Genomic DNA, 19782 nt, shown 5'->3' on the forward strand with positions numbered 1-19782 from the left:
TGTTTGTTTTTATGTAAAAGCATGACAATACCCAATATTGCAATCGTTGAAAATCCTAATAAAAACATTTGAAATAATATAAATAAAAGGTAGTATTAAAAACAAAGATGAATAAAGGTGACCAAACAAAAGATAAATCATGATAGAAAAGATAAACCCCCTAAACATGTAGAGTAGAGCATAACAGAGTATATAGCATAAACTCAGACCGACATCTGTGTGGACAGTTTAATCATTTAAATAATTTGGCATGCACTCAGATCCAGCAACAGTTTAAATGTAAAAACGGAAAAAAACATTAATGACCATAGATTATTTTGTTTTTTAAATAAAAGACGAAACATTTCATCTGGTGACTCTGCACTTCCTCTGAATCACCACACCTGTTTTCTCTTAAAGTTCATACATTAATTACATTTTGGGATCAATTTACTTGAAAACACAATTAAAAAAACCCAACTAGCTTTCTCTCCTACATACATACATAGTTTGGGTGAACTATTGCGCCCCCTTGTGTGCATAATGGCTCTGTGTCATGGGCACAAACGGAGACGTTTAGCACCAGCTGCCTGCACCACCATCACACTGTGCTTGCTTTATTCAAACACATTTTCAGCTTTTCCCAAATCTGAAAAATGGGAAAGATTCATTGCCAACTTTGCAATACCATATTCTGCATAAATACTGCAGATACGTTGACCTTTTCATAAAAATAAAAAAATGGAGTATGTGTAAGTAATAATTAACTACACCAGCTTTGTTTTTGGGACATGAATGCAGCCAAGAGATGACTTCTTGTCACTTTTAGGAATCTGCAGATTGAGACATCTGCTCAGCTGTGCCTCTGTAAAGAAAAGAAAGACTATGATCTAAACTACAGATTGGCCCTTCTCGTCGTCGTAGCGCTGGTACTGGTCTCCGAGCAGTGGTTGGCGGCCCTCCATCTTGTATGACTTTGCACGCACGGCACACGTTGTAGCAGCAAAAACGACAGCGACCAGCACGAGGGCCGATACTATCGCCATTGTGATGATTTCGGTCAGAGTGAAAGCTTGAGCTGGAAACGTAAAGAAGAAGATTATTACTATCTTCCTATGAAATATTAAAAGAAAGCAGAGCAACAGAAATCCTCCTCACCTGGCCACTCAGCTTCATATGAGTATCCCAAGTTTTCAGGAGCAGTAAGAAACATCTCTGCGTTTGTCACCGGAGGCCAGAAAGGCACCATGTTATAGCCCCTGTTGTGACCAATGGGGGCATTCTCCTCCGGATACAGTGTGGAATCTGTCAGGAAACACTTCCAGTCAGATAAAAAGCCCCTCATGCAAAGCAGGAATATTAATGTTTTATGAATAATGGTACAAACCTGGACTGTGTCTCTTCAGCCACTCGTCAAAGATGGCGTCAGTGAAGGTGTGCAGCAGTACAAAGATGGGGTCGTTGGGGGAGAGGTGGGTCTGCCCGCCCGTTCCGTTCAGGAACAGGTGGGCCAGGTTGTGCAGGCTCCTCACTGCGGGGTCGTAGTTCCCCTGGGGGGCGCTGTAGCCTGCAGAACAACATAGACACACAGGGGGAAACAGTGTGAGTGGAAAACTGTATGACACAAATCAATAAAAAAAGGCTACATTAATTACGAGATATATCAGGTCATACATATTGCATCATAGCTGATAAGAGATGACAACTATTCACATTTTAAAATGTATTTCCTATGCAGTACATCTAAATGTATTGTAAACATCTTTAAAGGTGTCATTATATATATGTGCATTCTCTCACCTTCTATGGTGTTCCTGAAGCTATCGGTGGAGGTGGAGTAATAAGGCGCCGTGTCAAAGGCGTTGACCTGCAGACAGTCAGCCACATCCTTCGGCTCGGGGAGGCGCTGCACCATTGGCCTGTTCACATTCCCTGCGGGGTTCCTCCTGATGGGGGAGCTCTCAGTGCCTGGGGGGGACAGGAAGTATATGAGACTCACTACAGTCTGTGCTTAAAGAATAAAGAGGATCCCTGTAGTATCTGCTCTATGAACAATAGTCTTACTGTTGCAGATGGTTCCCAGTGTGTCGTAGTCCTCCACGCTCTCACAGATCACCCTCCACTGGAGAAGATGGAGTTGGTGCTCAGGGAGTTCATGTCAAAGCTGCTCCTCGCCCCCATCAGGTCATCTGTGCAGATATCACATGTGCTTCCCCCAATGGCAAAGTTCCAGTAGGGCAGGGCGAAGGACGGGTCCTGCAGCATGTCCTGTTGGAAATAAATTAAAGTTTGAGGATTTATCTTTTTTATGCGTCTGACAAAGTGTTCCCATTTCCTCACATAATACCACATTATCTTTTAAGTCTCCTTTTGTCTCCACAGAATACATTTATTATCATTTTCACACACTGCAATTTACTTTAAAGCCATTTCATGCCAGAATGAATCTAAAAAATGCTTATTTAAAAGTCTCAAAAGAAACGATCTTGAGGTATTTAATCAATTCATTAGAAAAATAATGATAAAAAGTCTACAGGACTAGAAAAAATGAGAATACATATTAACCACGGATAATGAAACTAATTATTATAAAGTTATAAAGGATTAAAACAAAAGCTCTGGAAAGAAAGTACTTTTATTTTAGGAAGTTTAAGTGTCTTATCCTTGCTTTTCCACAATGTTTTTGTTTGTTTAGTAAAAAAAAAAAGAGAAATAAACACATAAAGGTAAAGTTTGTGATTTAATTGGAGTAGGACAAGGAGCTGGGGAACTTTTTCGTTATATTATTTCAGGTACTGCCACAGCATCATAGCCCCACAGCAGCCTCAATTACAAAGTGTTCATACTAAAAGAAAAGTGTGTAATTAGGAGCCACTGAATGGATATAAACTGTGGTTCAGCTCTCAGCTTGCAGTTTACTAACTTCTCTCACAAATGCCCAGTGGTTATTTTTCTAGACACGGTCTCCAAATTGAATTCAAACGCTTTAAATTACATTTTGCACGCCGCTTGTCTATTACAGCGAGGAAATTGCATCTCCAGTGTTGGTTTCCTTGAATACAATAGTGGTGAAACGCATTAGGGTTGATAAACAAGCTGTGGGGAATAACAGATGGGGGATCACTTCCCAAAGATCCAAAAAGTGATGCAGTTTGGAATTTTTCCTGGAAATCTCACCACACACACCCAGTCAATAATATGGAACATGTAATGGCGTCAGTGGGCCACAGGTCCAATCCCCACAGGTTTTTCAGATTGTATGATGATTTTACAAACATCATTTCAGTGGATATCTTTATTATTACTGCTATAAAGTGCCCTCTCAAATTGTGATTCACTTCTTTGTGTTATCTCACCTGCATGTCTCGCTCCAGCTGCAGCAGGTGGAACCGGTGCCACGTGACAAAGCCGGGCCCCTCGTGAGAGAAGTCCACCCCCCCAAAGCTGGCCTGACCCGCTCCCAGAAAGGTCTTGCTGACGGAGAAGTAGTGCGTCCACACGAAGTAGTTGTAGATGGAAATGTTCTCAAACTGTGGGGTGAGTCCGTCCGGCCCGAAGATCTCTGGGGTACGCCGAGTGGCGATCACTAGGTCGGGGTGCACGGTGCGCTTGGCCTGATCCAACGCGTTCACAAAGGCACGCTTCTCCTCTGTGCTGAGCTGCATCACGTTTCTCCTAACTGTGGGATTACAGCAGGTGGAAAAGTGGATTAACTCACTCAGTCATGCGTTAATAGGGGATCAGATTTTAATGACTAAGAGAAAATGTACAGAAAATGTGCGTAAAAGGACGGTTGAATCAATTGTTCTTGTAATCAAATGCCTTTATCTAAATAATTATTTTAAATGCATTGGTTCATTTATTTAAACTTCACTCGTCTAGTCTGAAATGTTAATTTCCCTTCAAACCAAAGCAGAGATGATGCCATTATCTGGGTTATATGAGACTTAATACATTATACCTATTAGTCAGCTTGTACAGTACACTGATGGAGGCATCATCAGTCAAAGTAAAACTCCAGTGCATAACAGGGACTTTCAATCAATTCTTCTTCTGATCGAATGCCTTGTCTAACTATTTTGGATGCATTTTAGCTGGTGTATTAGTAAAATGATTAATGCTTCCGTTATAAATAGATGGATACCAACTTCACCTTTTAAATGACAATACACAGTGATATGAGTACGCGCACTCACCGACAGACACACGCTCGTCGCAGTTGGCTCCGGTCCAGCCGTGCCTGCAGCGGCCGCAGTTAGACCCGCTGAAGTTCCCGTTACACTGACACGTTTGGTTGAAGAACCGGATGGGCCATCGCTCCCGGTCATCCCGCCCGTCGTGGGGGTACTGAGGGCCGTGCGGCCGCGCGTCCACCGCGATGGACACGCACTGTCCGCGGCCTGTACTGGACCCACACGGGTCGTCGTTGAGTCCGGAGGGCGACGGGCAGCACCTACCACTCCGGAGCCCCTCTGGTGTCACACACTCTCTGGGGAACTGCGCGCTCACCACCACCGCACAAACCAGCACCAAACAACTGCGTTGCCACATCATCCAAACACGGTCGCTAAACTTTACGCAGGGTTGATGGACTCAGTTTAACCGACTGATAGTTTAACTGCACTTCAGCTAAACCGTTATCCAAACTGAATGTCTACTACTTTAGCACAGCAAGAAGGACTTTCTCTGAGGGTTTGAAACTCCTCTCCCATACGCAGGACCCTGCTCGCACTTCCCCAACCAGTGACCTGCACACTTTAAATACCGGATTAGCGCATGACTACATCACATGCCATCCCACATCACATTTTCTCCTGGGGATAAACGAAGAAGGTAGTGAGCTCCTCATGAACATTATTATTCTTCTAAAACTCAATGCACTGTTGCAGTTCCAATATTCTTTTAAAATCTTATTAATTACAGTATTGTTTCGGGTTTGACATAAAAGATGATGAATAAGTAGGCCACTTTAATGCATGTACACAAAATGAGTTTTCTCGATTTATGAGCACTTTATGATCAAATTAATCTATTAGGAAGTAGCCTTTTACTAGTGTGGCCCCTACAATATATCACATACTGTTGCACTTGAAAACTCTCATTATTGAGCAGGATTGTTATTTTATTAAGGTATTTTTGGGCCTGAGGGCCTTAATTGGAGATCTCATGGGTGAAAGGGGAAATAAATACAACATAAATACACCAAATAACCACAGTTGTGATATTATGAAGTTCCCTCCCTCTGTAGAAAATGCCAGGATCTAGAAAAGCCTCAGAGGTTCATGTGTTAGTGAGTCGTTAGAGAGATCATGTTGCGGGTCATTTGACTTCTCAAGAAGGCCTCTCCCTCCCACTGAAGGGTTATTGTGCTGCCAGCTTCAAGCACAAGACTTTCATGCCCAGAAGACCTGCCCCAGGTGAATATGAAAATATTTCCAACTAATAGATGTCACCATTGAACCTCCTCAGTTGAACGTTGAGACATTTGTCTTATATTACACCTGTTCTGAACTGTTTGGTATGCATACAAGGCATTATCTTTATTTATTTTAGTCCCCACATGAAATGTGAACATTGGATGAAACCAGTATCAAAATAATTGTTGCATGTTTTTGCTTACATATTACAGTCAAATGATTTCTACTGATAGGATCTCTTTGTATCACTCCATAAATCAGAGAATACTTTCAACAGCCATAAAAAATAAAAAGGTTTAGTAATTAAACTCTGTATTAAATGGTACATGAACAAACAAAACATCTTTATATCAGATAGGAATGAAACTGGAAAGTGCTACTGAAGTGGAATCTTGTTGAGAGAGGGTGAGGATTAGGTAAAGAGAAAAATATCGTTCATCAACACATTAAAATTAAGTATTTATCTGGAGCCCATCAGTGTGCAGACCTCCTTTGTATCTTGTAGTAAAGCACATTTTGTCTTGCACCTGAGTATCTATTCACACAGAATAACTCTTGACATGACATGAATGCAGCATTACATACATTTCAAATGATGTCTTCTCACCTTTAAACCAAAGCAGAGAAGATGCAATTTCAGGGTTATTTATCAGACTTATCATACACTAAACAAGTGTGTGCAACTGTGTGCTATGTTTAGTAGTGAACTGATGTGTAAAACGGAGGCCTCATTCAAACGAAGACCCCAATGCGATTGATAAGTCAGAGAGTGAAGTCAAAGTGTCAATTAAGGTGAGTTAGAGCAAAACAGTCAACTCTCTCCTCTCCTTCCAGCATGTAGCATTTTCTTGCTTACCTTCTCTGGGAACTCCCGGTTCAACATTCATTTGATTATTAATATCTGCTTCTTCTTGCCGAAGGTGAAGAAGTCAGGCTGAAAACAAACAAACAAAACACTTTCATTAGTTTAAATGAGCTGATGATACCTTTGGCACAATCTTAATTATTTCTACAATAACCTCAGGACATTTCCTAGTGATTAAGAAATATGATTTGATGTGGGTGAGAAAACCCACAGCGATAACCCTGATGAGTAAGAATCTAGAGCAACTTCCTTACAGAACTCCATGAACTCCATTCATTATCAGCAAACTTTACTGTTTGTTTGCATCATTTAGAAGAAAAAACAACAACAGTTTCACTGCAAAGATCAACTAGTAAAGTACACGTCTTCCCTTAAAGATCAAACAATTCAGTTTGCAGAAAGATTTTGAAATTCTCCAGTTTTTTCTGACAAGTTCCTATGCGGAACCCGAAACTACAGACACACTCAAGAACACTTTCATACTTTAAATCCTGACAAAACAATCATTTATTGCTTTATCTTTCATTTTACAGGCATGCAATTTCAATGAATTTAATCTACAAGGACAACAGGAGTTATTGCCATAAGAACATCAACAATTTGTCGGTTCAAGAGATATTCTCAAAACATTTCGTGAAGAAATTTAACAACAAACTTGGGAAAATATAAGCTGTTCTCTACCCTTATCATCTCAAAACCCCTCAGCTTAAACTTTGGACCTCTTGGCAGACCCCTAGCCAGAGATTGGGAACTACTGGAGGAGACTACCTAGTGAAACTAGCAAACTAGCTCCAACAGTTAAATACTGTATACTCATTAATTCATAACCATCTAATAATAAAATATAACACAATGCATGTATGTATATTACATTTCCTTATTGTATTTATTGAAGTAAATGTTGAGAGAAACACTTTCTCAGTGATAAAAAGAATGTTCAACTCTTTCTTGGAAAGACGTCAAGAACCTGGTCAGTCGTTATTAATAACTTCCTCATCGTTTAAATGTCCGCCTTGGCATATGAAAGAGTATCACAACAATGCAGCACTTTCTGAGTCTTTTCCCAATGTGAAGGCTCAGATTTCTTAACCGGTCACATGTGCCTCATGTTGGTTATCATTACTCCAGCCTGCATGTATCGTTTCATAATTGGGGCATGTTGGCGAGGATTACACAAAGCTAGTGCTAAGCTCATTCTCATGGAGTACACTTGAAAATACATTCCTGAAATATGCCAGTTCCCATGTTCCCCAGGAGAAAGATCTATACTGTGTCAAGGTTAATTCAAACCGAAATCTTCCTATAGTTTTAGGACGATGAATACTGTACGAGTCCTAGCCATCTATTATTTTGACCTAACTTAATTATCCATGATTTATCCTTAGCATCATAAACTTGGGTTGTTTAATAATCCAGAGTGCTATTGATTTGAAAATGCAACAGAAGTGTGGCGTCAAATAGAGCAGGAGCTTTTTACTGATTGAAAACTTTATTTTTTTGAATGAAAAACTTTTGCATACTTTTGGCCAAACATGTGCCAAATAAGCGTGTATAAATATTAGTTACAGCTAATAAACACCTTTTCGGATTTCTTTAAAAAATACAGGGGCTCTTATCCAAACTATTTTCATTTTGTTGCAATGATAACATAGCAATTAATTTGGTCTGTCAAAGCAAATGAGGTAAATTATCTTTAATTAAACGCATGTTACAATAGTAATTAAAATGTCAAGGGGCATCTCCTGCAATTATCCAAAAAGAAATTGAAAGACAAAAGAAGCAGTCCTCCTACTTGAGTGAATGTATTAGATTTGACAGTATCTAGGGCCTGTTTTTCTGGAAAATATAATTTCTTTGCTACACGTGTACACTTCTCCTCTGTTTGTCCCGTGACCAGCTCTCAGTCGACCTCCCTTTCCTCACCCCCATGCCTCCCCCATGCCTCCCCCCTGCTGACATGCTGTGTGCTCACGCATGTGTGTGAATAAAGCTTGGCGAGAGAGAGAGAGAGGATCATGTGAGAAGATGTGACTCCGGCTTAATGTTAATCCTTGCTTTTGGTAAAATGGCACAGTGGGAGTCATTAGGAGGAAACTATACTAGCGGCTGATAAAACTGTCTGCCACCCCACTCCTCACCCGCCTCCCCACTTCTCTAAAACAATGCCTACTTTCTCATCACGAGGCATTCCATTCATCTCACCTCCACCCCTGCTTTTACCTATATTCATTAGTTTCTCTCTAAATGAGCAGGAATATAGACATCTTCTGAAGCAAAGAGTCCCATGATGTTACAGCTCCAGGCATCTATGGTAGAACAGCTAAACCCCCATTGTATTTCAAAATACTTTGCCATTTTACTTGGTAGATTTGTTATTCAGTCATGAAAAACAGCTGGATAGGTATTGCGGTTAACAGAAGGACATGAATTACATTTAAGCTGACGTTGTTTTGCATTAGTATGGGTTGTATAGATACAAGTGCATAGTTTTATAGACTATACAGTAAATACGTTTAAAAATGTATTTAATCATTTTAGAACAGTCCTTTACAAAGAAAGTTCATTATTATAATGACGTTTGCCAAAACTTGATTGGTCGCTCTAAAACACAAGAGGTAAGGAAACTAATAACACCATGTGTTTGGTCAATACAGCTGATATCATACAACACATTTGTTATATTTCCTTTAACTCAGGCGTGTCCTAAGTCCAGCCTGCATGTAATTCCTCCTTTCATCGCATGGTAGCAGCTCTCTAAGGGGCCTTACACATACTGCATTTAAGTGGATGGTAGTTGCGTTTGTCTTTCCTGTTAAAAGATGTTTCATTTTTGTTGCCTGCATTTGTATAGTAAAAAGGTCAGAAGGAACTATTGGCCCCAGGCATATTCACATTATCAAATCGGGCCCTTTTTGAAAAAGTTTGCAAACCCAGCTTGATTGCAATCCTGTGAGTCTGGCACACCTGATGAAAAGCTTATCATGTTTGGAATACAGGATTACTTTGACAGAAAGTTCACTTCCTGAGCTGGGAGTGGAGGAGTGTATCCTGCGGGACTGTCTGCTGACGGAGGAGCAAGCTCACGACCGCAGCTCGAGGGGGAGCGGTGTGCATGTGGCTCTATTTCTTCCTACCATTCTGCACACTGCATGTTTTGTGTTTCGTTTCTTTAACATGGATAAAATAATTTGATTATAAGATCAGATGTATGAGGGAAATGATTGTTTTCAGACTTCCCTGTGTCTCAAGTGAAATACCAAAACTAATGCAAGACCAACAGGTCTTTTAACTTACTGTGACACTAAAATACAATGATGTTTTCCACAACCATTATAATCGTGCTGAGGAAAAATCAATTCAAACCCTTGAATAGAAAAATAAATAAATAACTCTCAACAATTCTGCCTGAGGAATAAAACAAATAAGCCGGGGGAGTAAGGGACTTTTCTACAATAAAACAATGAATTCTAACAATGGAGTTTTATTCTGAGATAAGCATATTAACAGTCACAAGCTTCCTGCACAAGTGAGTTGTTCACAGTCGCAGTCATCTGAGAGCATACAACTAGTTAACCTATAATTTACACATATTATGAAACAATTAAAACCTTGGAAAGCTTGAAAACTATAAACAAACCAGCCTTTAATTTAGCCTTAAATGAACCTCTACACTGTAGGTGTAATACAACTTAAAAACCAGCAGAGGACAGTGACATCTTATGGAAAGATCTGTACTGAAACACGCCTCTGAACTGTTAGGGATATATCCATTGCACACATACTCAATTAAAACGTTTTTCTGCCAATATTCCAGAAATGTTCACTGCCATTCCAAAGATTAAAGACAATATAACACACATAAAACCTAATAGTTTTAAAGATCCGATATTCACATTGCAAGCACCTACACTTTAAAGGGGCCCTATTCTGCTCATTTTCAGGTTCATAATAGTATTTTGTGCCTCTACTGTGTCATGTTTCCATGCTTTAATGTTCAAAAAACTCTTTATTTTTCTCATCCTGCCTGTGCAGCAGCACCTCTTTTCACCCTCTAAAAAAAAAAAGATTAATAGGGCCTCTTTAACAATAGAAGACTGGAAGTGTGCAAAGGTTTTTAGGGGAAGATGTATATGTGAGAGGAAAAACAGGCATAGGTATGGTAAAAATGTGTCCACATCCAGCTAAATCAGAACTTTTACTCTCTGCACTTCACATAATTTCTGCAGAAATACAGAATAAGCATTTTATATTTGAGTTGGAGAGAACTTCATTTGTTCCGCCAGCGAACTTCTCAGAATGGAGTGCCAGCTGGAGGTGGACTGACGCGCTGATGAATTGCAGGAGTTAGTTGTCAAATGAAGGCCTCCGCCAATATCGGGATACTGTCTACTTAGCACACGCAGCAGCACCTTAAATCTGCTGCTTTCCAATACCGAAGCACTTCAGGTGATTTACATAGCGATAATTTAAACAGCACAGGTGCCCTGACCGGGCGTAAGCAATAAAAAAACGCAGATCTATTGCCCAGACTGCTGCTGCCACCTGATTGCTTTTTAACCGTCATTAGTCTAGCGGGAAACTCTTGAAAGGGCATCATTTTTGGGTCAATCCTTCACTCGACTCCACAGATTTTTCCACTGATGTATGAAAATGAGGGAGGATATTGACAGGTAGTGTAAATGGGAGAGGTGAGGGTAATTCAGCAGGAGCCGGCGGTGTCACAGATCATCGCTGACAGCGGCTGTAATTAGTGAGGAACACCAGTCCTGCTCGGGATGCAGCAGAGAAACAGCTGGGTGTAAGGTTGTGCCGGCCGCGGCCAATTAAAACGCTGCTCAGAAGTAGATGATGACAGGACGGAGGTTAAGATGGAGGTTGCTCATTATTACTGGAGAACACTAACACTTTGCTATGAATCTATGCTAGGGATGGAAAAGGTGGACAAAAAATGCATCAAATATGGATTCAAATCAGATAAATGAGCAACCATGTTTTCCAATGTTGACACTGCAAGATAATTCTGGTTAAAGCGTATATGCAAAAAATGATGTCTGCAAATGGTGTAATACATCCCATAATACAAATTTCTATGTGGATAAAAACTGGACCATTCGTATAGGCGGTGCACACTGTAACGTGGATATGACTTTAACTGAAAACAAAAAGGCACAATAAAGGAAACAGTTGAATTTCAAAGTTATTCAGATACTTTATCATGCAAATGATATGTTCTGCAACCTTTCTTGGGATTATTACCATTTGTTGCTGACTTATTTTCCATCATCCAATACTTTTTTCATTACCTTTGTTGAGGTGCACAACATTTCTATCATCTAGTTCCATCTTTTTTTCAAAACTGTTCCTGCTGACACCCTCATTAGGTGTCCCCCACCTAAAGCCCTCCGTCACCAAGAACAAAGGGACTGAAAGAAAGATGGACGATCAAAGGCCTTGGACCCGGCTTTTAAAAAATCCCAGATCGAGATCCCACTGAGACTCTTTTTGAAGGATGGCAGTCTATGTGCAAGAACATGGAACCTTTCAGAAGTTTAAGGTTTTGCAAAACAGAAATATTTCCTTTAACATGTAGGTGTAGGAGTTAGGAGTGCTCCTCACTGTGGGCGGATGAGAGTCAGGCTGTGATGTGGAAGCATGCATGAACAATATAATGAATCAGAAATGAGATCCTCACTCTCTGTGATTAATGTCATAGTGGAGGTCTGTAGATCTCTATAAAAATGTCATATTCCCTTTGTGCCACTCAACGTGTGGGGTGGATAAAGTTTCCTGACAACTTCTCACAAACTCAGAACCGAGAGGCATTGTGTTGATTTGCGCCCAGAAATGAATGAATACGTTTCTTCTCATAGGTATGTGCTGGAGTTTTGCTAAAGGAAATTAATTCAGCAGAACTTCTTCCTAATATAGCACGGCATTGATCTGTTGCAGCTGGAAACTTTGATAACAATCCAACTTCCTAACACAAAGAAATGTAAAGCTTCCCTGCTGTAATGATATCGCGGTGGTGTGGGCTTTTCTATGAGTGCATAACACTCGTTAAATTTGAGAACGGGTGGTGTGGATCAGTCAGTCTAATGAGACAGAGTGAACACATGCAGAACCTATAGCAGAGGACAGATGAGGACAACAATTTGCAAATAAAGGTAGTTGAGCAGTTTCTATTATTCTCAAATGAATCCAGCAAATATATTCACACAAAAATGTCCACTCATACTTCCCAAATCTGCCTCCCTGCATATTTCCTCTCTTTAAGACTTCCAGATGTGATGAGTTGCCGGCTAACACGTCTCACCTGCCACCATCTCCCCGTACGGGTGGAAAGTAATTTATTAGCACTCCATTATGCCGCCTAGCCAAATGTATTTCATTTGTTATGCGTGCCGGGGTGACAAAGGTGGAAATGTTCTTGCTAATTTAATGCCTATTGAGACAGAAAATTGGATCTACTTCAGGGAGCCATGATGAGCGTTGTGATGCCCTGAGCTGCCAATTTCTTCCCTATATTAATTAAAATGAAATTTCCCTGGGACCGGCGACAGTCACACACATATACTGTACGTATATTTCTCCATAATTGGAATTAAAGTCAGTCTCAGAGGAGCTGGGGTCTCTGGGATGTTTCAGAGAAGCAGCAGGGATTTGTTGAGGTTTGCACGGTGGACAGTGTGATTGTAAGAAAAACACTTTGCTTGAACTCAATAAGAGAAAAAGAGTATCTCCTTTCTGCAAGGAGGTTGCATAGAGGACCTACAGTATATTAGTGACAGAATGAAGGACAGCAGTGAGGATTAAACCATTATGAATCAGGACAAAACCAACCACAGGGAGCAGAAACATACATTATGTGTAGCTCATGCATAGAATACAATCAGTAACATGAAGAGACACTGTATTCCTTAATATGCCGGCACAGCAGGAATAAAAGAGCAACAACCCATAACACTTTGAGCTATTTCTGTGCTATACCGAGAGACGCACCTGTCCTCATTTTAAACAGCAGCACGAAAAAATAAATACAGACCTTTTTGAACACAAAAGCATGGAAACATGACAAAATAGAGGTACGAAATACTAATATAAACCGGAAAATGAGCAGAATTTGGCTCCTTTAAAGCCGTAAAATAATAAATATCAGGAGTTCTTGGCCAGTTTTCACCATGTTCTTCATGATCTTGTGAGTACCCTAACATTCTGGCAGTGTAAAACTGAATTTATGGCATACAAAAAGCCCAGAACATTAGCTGTTTTCAGCTTTTCAAGTGTGAAGACATGCTTTTTTTTTGCCAATGTTAGTGTGCAAAGGCAGAGTCACAGTGAGGGGAAGGAATCCTGGACTTATAATTTTACCATTTCATTCACCTTCATATCCTTTGAAAAAGGTTATGAGATCAAAGCAATTACCTTGTTGAGTTTAAAGTTAATAAAACAGATAGGAATCATAACAAAACCTTTGAAAATAATATTCAATTTGTCTTCTAGACTTGATTTTTGTGCTCATTGACTATCAGTTGTATGACACCACAGAGGAATAACAGTTCTATCTGTCCCTCCTCTCATCCTTCCTGCAATCCTCAGTGAAAAGATGCTGCTTTTTACCTCTGCAGGTAGACAGCAGTTTACAGAGTGTCAGTGGAGGAGTTTTAGACCGGAGATGTCTGTAAAGTCTTTATCTGTTTTACCTGGTAAAAGTAAGAGTGTTCATAAGTCAACACTGGTTTCTGTGGGAATTAAGGGCACTTTAATGACGACACATACCCCTCAGAGGAAACTGAGCCAAATAATAATGAAACAAGAGGGTGCTGACAATTGGAGTGCAAACAAAGACACAGAGTGTCAGAACAACCCTCCAGATGAATTACATCAGCGCTCAGAGGGATCAGTGCAATGGAAAGAATTAGTTTCCTCAGACTGTAACAACTGGAATATATACGCGACTAATGAAGGACTGACATACAGTTGTCATTATTTCCATTGAAGGTATCAACCTAACCCACAGGAGATTGCACAATCCTATTTTGACTGATATTAGTACTATGATATGATTCGAAATATTGGAAGGAATGATCATTTGGCATTATTATCACAAATGATCATGGGTTCATTTTTCAAGATGATGTGTCCTAAACAAACACATTGTTGAGTCTGAAGAATACAATTTATAGGGTGGGATATAACTGCTGCTCCACAATACTTCATTCAAAAATAGTATTTTAACACATGGCCTCTTTAAAGGCTAATAGCCTTTAAAGAGGCCCTATTCTGCCTCCACTGTGACATGTTTCCATGCTTCGGTGTTGAAAATTGTCTTTATTTTTCTCAAACTGCCTGTGCTGCATCACCTCTTTTCACCCTCTGTCTGAAAACAGTCTAGTCTGCTCTGATTGGTTAGCTGGCAGTCTCTGTTGTGATTAGTCAACCACTTAAGAGATGTCACTTAGCTTAACACTTACAATGTGTTTGAGTGCTAAACAATAAAAGGTGTTAAGTATTGTCACTATGTGTCCCAAAAAGTATAATAGGGCATCTTTATCAGGTATTGTGCAACCTGCAATTTGAATATGTCAATGTCCTTATTGCAATATTGATAAAAGGTTGATTCATTGTGCAGCTCTTGTGCAGCAATTCCTAGTTTTTAGGTAACATCAAAGCTGAACGGTAACCCCTAATGTGCCAAACAGAGCTACGATCTTCCAAAACCAAAACCCCAAATAAAAAACAATCCTAAAAAGTAGTTTCTGCCCTTCAGAACTGCAAATTATGAAGAGGCTATGGAAGTATTTGCTGCTACCATAAATTGTATGCTGCACCCTTAGGTCCCCGGTCCTTTCTTATTGTCAGGGCTTATTGCTTTGGTTAACAACAAGCTGCTAGGAAGCTGTCTGCTGGATATGGATTTGAAGTATGAATATTAATTAGTATGGGAACCTTTAAGACATAAGTGACTGTGTTTAAATTTCAGCCTTGCAAATTGATTTACGCTTTTCATAGTCTTACACTCTCATTTGTTTTACTTTTTTTTAAGATTGGGGAGTATTGTTACAGGAAGCCCTAGCATTAACATTTCTGGTATTGCTTCACTTTATTTGTTTGCATACTATAATAAAAAAACCTCAAGGGTATGATCATTTCATCAACATCAAAATGATCCCATCTGTTCTCGGCTTACTGGAAATTGTTCGTGTGTGATTTAGAAAATTCAGAAGAATTCTAGCTCTCGACTAACTTAATTATTTCCTCTTGTATCCAACTGAACCTGAGACTTGACCCAGAGAAACTCAAGGTCTTACTGGAGAGCTCTGCCTGAGGATGCAGTGCACTTTTAGGTCAGCTCTTTGTTACTTGCCAAGACTATTTACCTCCATAAGAAACGACTCGTCCCACAGTATCTGAAACATTATAAAGCCGAAAACAATTCCTTTGTTTTCCCTCTGGAGAAAAAAAACCATGCAGATAGATGAGAATACATTATCTTTTTTTATTTTGTATTATTTGAATATTAAAAAAGAGATCTATACTTTCAGTTTTTTGATTGATGTTGACAATATCAGACTTTGGAGTCCGGTATTTAGATTTGTGTACGACACACACCGGCAGGTGGGAGCCATAATTCATGTAACCTTGGGATCCTTTATTTATATTTTCTGGTTCTGAGGGAAATACTTTACCAGCCACTCAGACATGAGGTGCAGAATCTTTGAAGCTGAGTTAAAGCAACAAGGACACAGAACAGAGTAGGTCCACATCTTCTGGGAGGGCGCCAGACTGAACACACCCTGACACCAGAGAGACTCTTAAAGACACTGTTTATTGCATTCAACAAAGGCTTATCCTCATTCTTCATGCTCATTGCACATTCAAAATATATATATATATATACACACACACAGTGACGCCACACGAGCGGTCTCAATGACGCAGAAGCAGGCACACCCAGTGCTATTCAGACAATACCCCGTCTGTTCTCCACATTTGGGCCGCTTACATAACCAAGCGTGTTGAATAATACAATGCCCTCCCATTATTAATTTTTAAATGAAACAACTATAATTGGGCATTTATATGTTTTGTGCCTCGTCTCTGAGGTTTCGGCGTACTCTGACGTGAGTTCAGTGGCAGCAAAACAAAAGCCTCCAAAGCAGAGCTCAAATTCTGTCTCTTTGCTATATGGCCCAAGAATACAGGGTGAATCTCTCTGATTAAAAATAACCAGGAGAGCATTCATCCTGCAGGGACTCAAGTTGTGACAGGCTGATTTATTTATTTTTTGCACCCAGAAAGTTATAAAGGATAATCTTGCAGCAGAGAGCGCAGACTTTAATATGTTGACTCGATGACAGCTATCGTTAAGCTTGGCGTATTTTGACAACGCCATGGACCTGTCTCACTCTGCAGTAGTGTACAGAGCCCATGCGTGGTCATTTGCAAAATATCATCAGAGTAAAGCTCTTCATTCAATGCTGCATCTGGATTTAAGTTCTCAAAACTAAAATACTTTGAGATATTATGGTACCATTTATACATCATATTAAAAAGGAGAGACACATTGAAGTCATTGCTAAATATCTGCCTAGTCCAACCTGCATTTTTAATCGAAATGTTTCATTTTGTCGATGATGTAAACAGAAAGTATAGAAATGAATTGCAGCTCTGACAATGAAAGCTCCTGTATGAAAAGATGTGCTACATACAGTAAACCAAGGGCAAAGTGTCATGTGGGGACTCAAAGAGATGCGACTTTATAATACCAAAGCGTACTCAAAAACTAATTGTACTTGAAAACTTGACAAAATTGCACAATTTCTTTGGATGAAAAGACTCAGAAGAATGTTCTGGAGATGTTTGCAAAGTGCATTGGATTATTAACCATAAAAAATAACTAAGGATACTCGGCGGGTTCATACTTCATTTCATGCAATTTCTATAATTGAAAAATATAGAAAAATATAACGTGCATCTGCTCGTGCTACTTAACACTTCCACCAATTTCATAAAGGTAAGACTGGTAATTTGTCTGCAATCCTGCAGAAAAACACACTGAAAACATAACCCTTTTTGCCAGAGGTATTTATGAGTTGGTCTACATTCAATTAATCAAAGTTCAGTGTCTCTGAGATATTCAAAAGCAGGCTTGCATGTCTGTGGGATTTGTCAAAAATGTCTGACCAATTGTGAGTTAAGACTCTTGATTATATAATCCAATCTCCGAGCACTATGACGCTCCAGCGTTCCCCACAGCCATTATAATAAAAGTTTCATTTGAGTTTGCACAAAGAGAGCCTGAATAAATATTTAATTATACTCGCTATTCATCATTCATGATGATCATGTGAAGTCAGAAGCCTTAAAAAATTCACAATTATATACAAACATGAATCCACTGGCTGTTCCAGGAGGTGCAATCATATACTGTCTGCCTCTAAGTTACTGCAGGAAGAAGAAAGCCAGACAGTGAGCGAAGACCCCTCCATCATCCCATTGATCAGAAACGTTCCGGTTATAGTGAGATGCCCTTAGGCCTAATTAAATATTAAACCTTTTATTGGCTCCCACGAAGGTATTTGTAAATACATTTCATGGCAGGGAAAGCATCAAAGATCCCAGATTCCCCTCCTGACACAAAGTTGCGGTTATTGCCGCTCAACCCCACCCCCCCCCCCGACCACCCCACCCGAACCATTTAGGCGCATTTAGAATGATGAAAGACGGAGGAAATTGCAGGCGATGGCTTCCAGGGGGAATGAATAGGATATACATCTCAGTCTATCTGTGAGAATTATATGCTCCCAACTTCTATGAGGTCATAAAACAAAGCAATGTTTAGGGTTCAGACTACACTCGTTCTGATCATCAGATAAAAAGAAGAATCGATACAGGGAGTTAGGAGGCTGCACAAATTGCACATTGTTTTACTGCCGTGTGTCTTGTAGTAATCACAGTGCAGCCCCCCCCACCCCCGTCCTGCAGGAAGCTAACTCTCCAGAGCACAGTCGGTCATAAACAACAGGTGACAGAACATTCGGCATGTCGTCCTGACATGGCACCTTAATTGATGTTCCTGCCTGACTTGAGCGGATAAATCAAGAAGTCCATCATCAATAGAAGCGCCAGCCATCAAGTCATAACCCCAGCCAAAATAAATGGAGGGGAAGTGTGGTATAAAACATATATTGGCCTTCACTTGCTCGGTTTATCCATAATTCACAGGCATAAATTAAACTGCCTCAGCGTCATTGCCGAGTCTGGCTGTCCCTTCTCATTTATGGGCAGCTGAAGTGAGTCAGCTCTGTCATGAAGTTCATGTCACCAAACAGCAGATGGAGCCCCTCACATTTGCAACCCGAGCCACGCTTCCATCGGAAACATTACAGCAGTGATTTATTCCCCCCCTCCAGCTCTGTATCATCCCCATTACATGCCATTTATGTCATTAAGGTTGGTGTGTGTGTGCCCGCCCTTCTTTAGGTTTCACTACAGCGACTAAAACAAAAAAGGGACACACTAAATTACTCCAGACTGCCATGAACGAAAGATTCATTTCAAAAGATCAGTGGAAGCACTGCAACAAATGTGGGTCATGCTAGGTTGCATGTCAATTATATGTATTTGTCAACCCCAATTTATGTTGTGTTTGTCCACACATCCACCTGGGTTAGTTAATTTCAACGTCTGACTGCTGTCTACTTTTTCTACTGATGTACCGGTGATTTGGGCATCGATAATGTGGACGTATGTTGGCTTTGAAAGCCACATACCGACTTGTGTAGGTTGACATCGCAGTTAATTGGCATCCATCCTAGTATTATCTCATCTTTATCGCACAGTAGCAATAATTGATCATGACTGTGCTGAGAAAGTGTCTGGTGCTTCGCTGTTTGTTAGTCCAACGAACACCATGGGACATGAGCATGATGGGAGATGACATTTAAGCAAAAATAAACAAAGGAAGTCGTAGAAGAAGAAATACATTGGAAAGATTCTGGCTTGGGCGTTGAGGCATGGATGGCACTTCTGAGCGCCAATGATGACAGCGACAGCAGAGGAAATGGGTGTGTTTGTGTGTGTGTGAGAGGAGAACCCGTTAGCATTTTAACATTTCTTCAACAAACACAGGAAATGTTGCACCTCCAAACAAACTGAAAACTGGAGCTGCTATGGCCGAGCATGGGACTTCAAAGTCTTTCTGCCCTTACTCACGACTTGCACAAGAGTTTTTATTCCCTGACAGTTACACACACACAAACATGTGCTCAGCAGGAGAGCCAGGCCAGATTGCTGTGGCTGAAGATACGTGGAGGAATCATCAATCATCAAGAGCCTCCCTCTGGTCAAATCAAGTTTGTCCTGGTGTGAGCAGAACGCAGAGCCAGCAGAGCAGAGACAGGCCCTCGCTGCTTCGCGGGCGCAAGGGGCATGCCGGGGCTTTTTCGCGACATCCAGAGGCATATCAATCTCTGGCAGATGGATGTACGGACGATGATTAGGACGAGGTTGCGGCTTCTT

At 40.4% G+C, this 19782-nt stretch overlaps 1 protein-coding gene and 1 long non-coding RNA gene across 2 annotated transcripts in view; both read right to left on the reverse strand.

Moving 5' to 3' along the window:
* Positions 1-214: 214 nt before the first annotated feature.
* Positions 215-4709, reverse strand: LOC134875942 (5,6-dihydroxyindole-2-carboxylic acid oxidase-like). Its single transcript, XM_063900705.1, is given in 8 exon segments — positions 215-1057; positions 1138-1284; positions 1367-1546; positions 1780-1947; positions 2044-2106; positions 2109-2247; positions 3336-3658; positions 4176-4709. Coding segments are annotated over 8 exon segments (1566 nt in total). The 5' UTR covers positions 4534-4709; the 3' UTR covers positions 215-869.
* A 795-nt stretch (positions 4710-5504) lies between these two features.
* Positions 5505-19782, reverse strand: part of LOC134875715 (uncharacterized) — a 373215-nt gene continuing 358937 nt past the window's right edge. Inside the window, exons 5-6 of the long non-coding RNA XR_010167265.1 lie at positions 6253-6330; positions 5505-6003 (exon numbers count right to left, since the gene is read on the reverse strand). This is a non-coding gene — a long non-coding RNA (uncharacterized LOC134875715). The remainder of the gene's footprint in view (positions 6004-6252; positions 6331-19782) is intronic.

The sequence above is a fragment of the Eleginops maclovinus genome, chromosome 14, assembly GCF_036324505.1.
Source record: "Eleginops maclovinus isolate JMC-PN-2008 ecotype Puerto Natales chromosome 14, JC_Emac_rtc_rv5, whole genome shotgun sequence".
Taxonomy (NCBI): domain Eukaryota; kingdom Metazoa; phylum Chordata; class Actinopteri; order Perciformes; family Eleginopidae; genus Eleginops; species Eleginops maclovinus.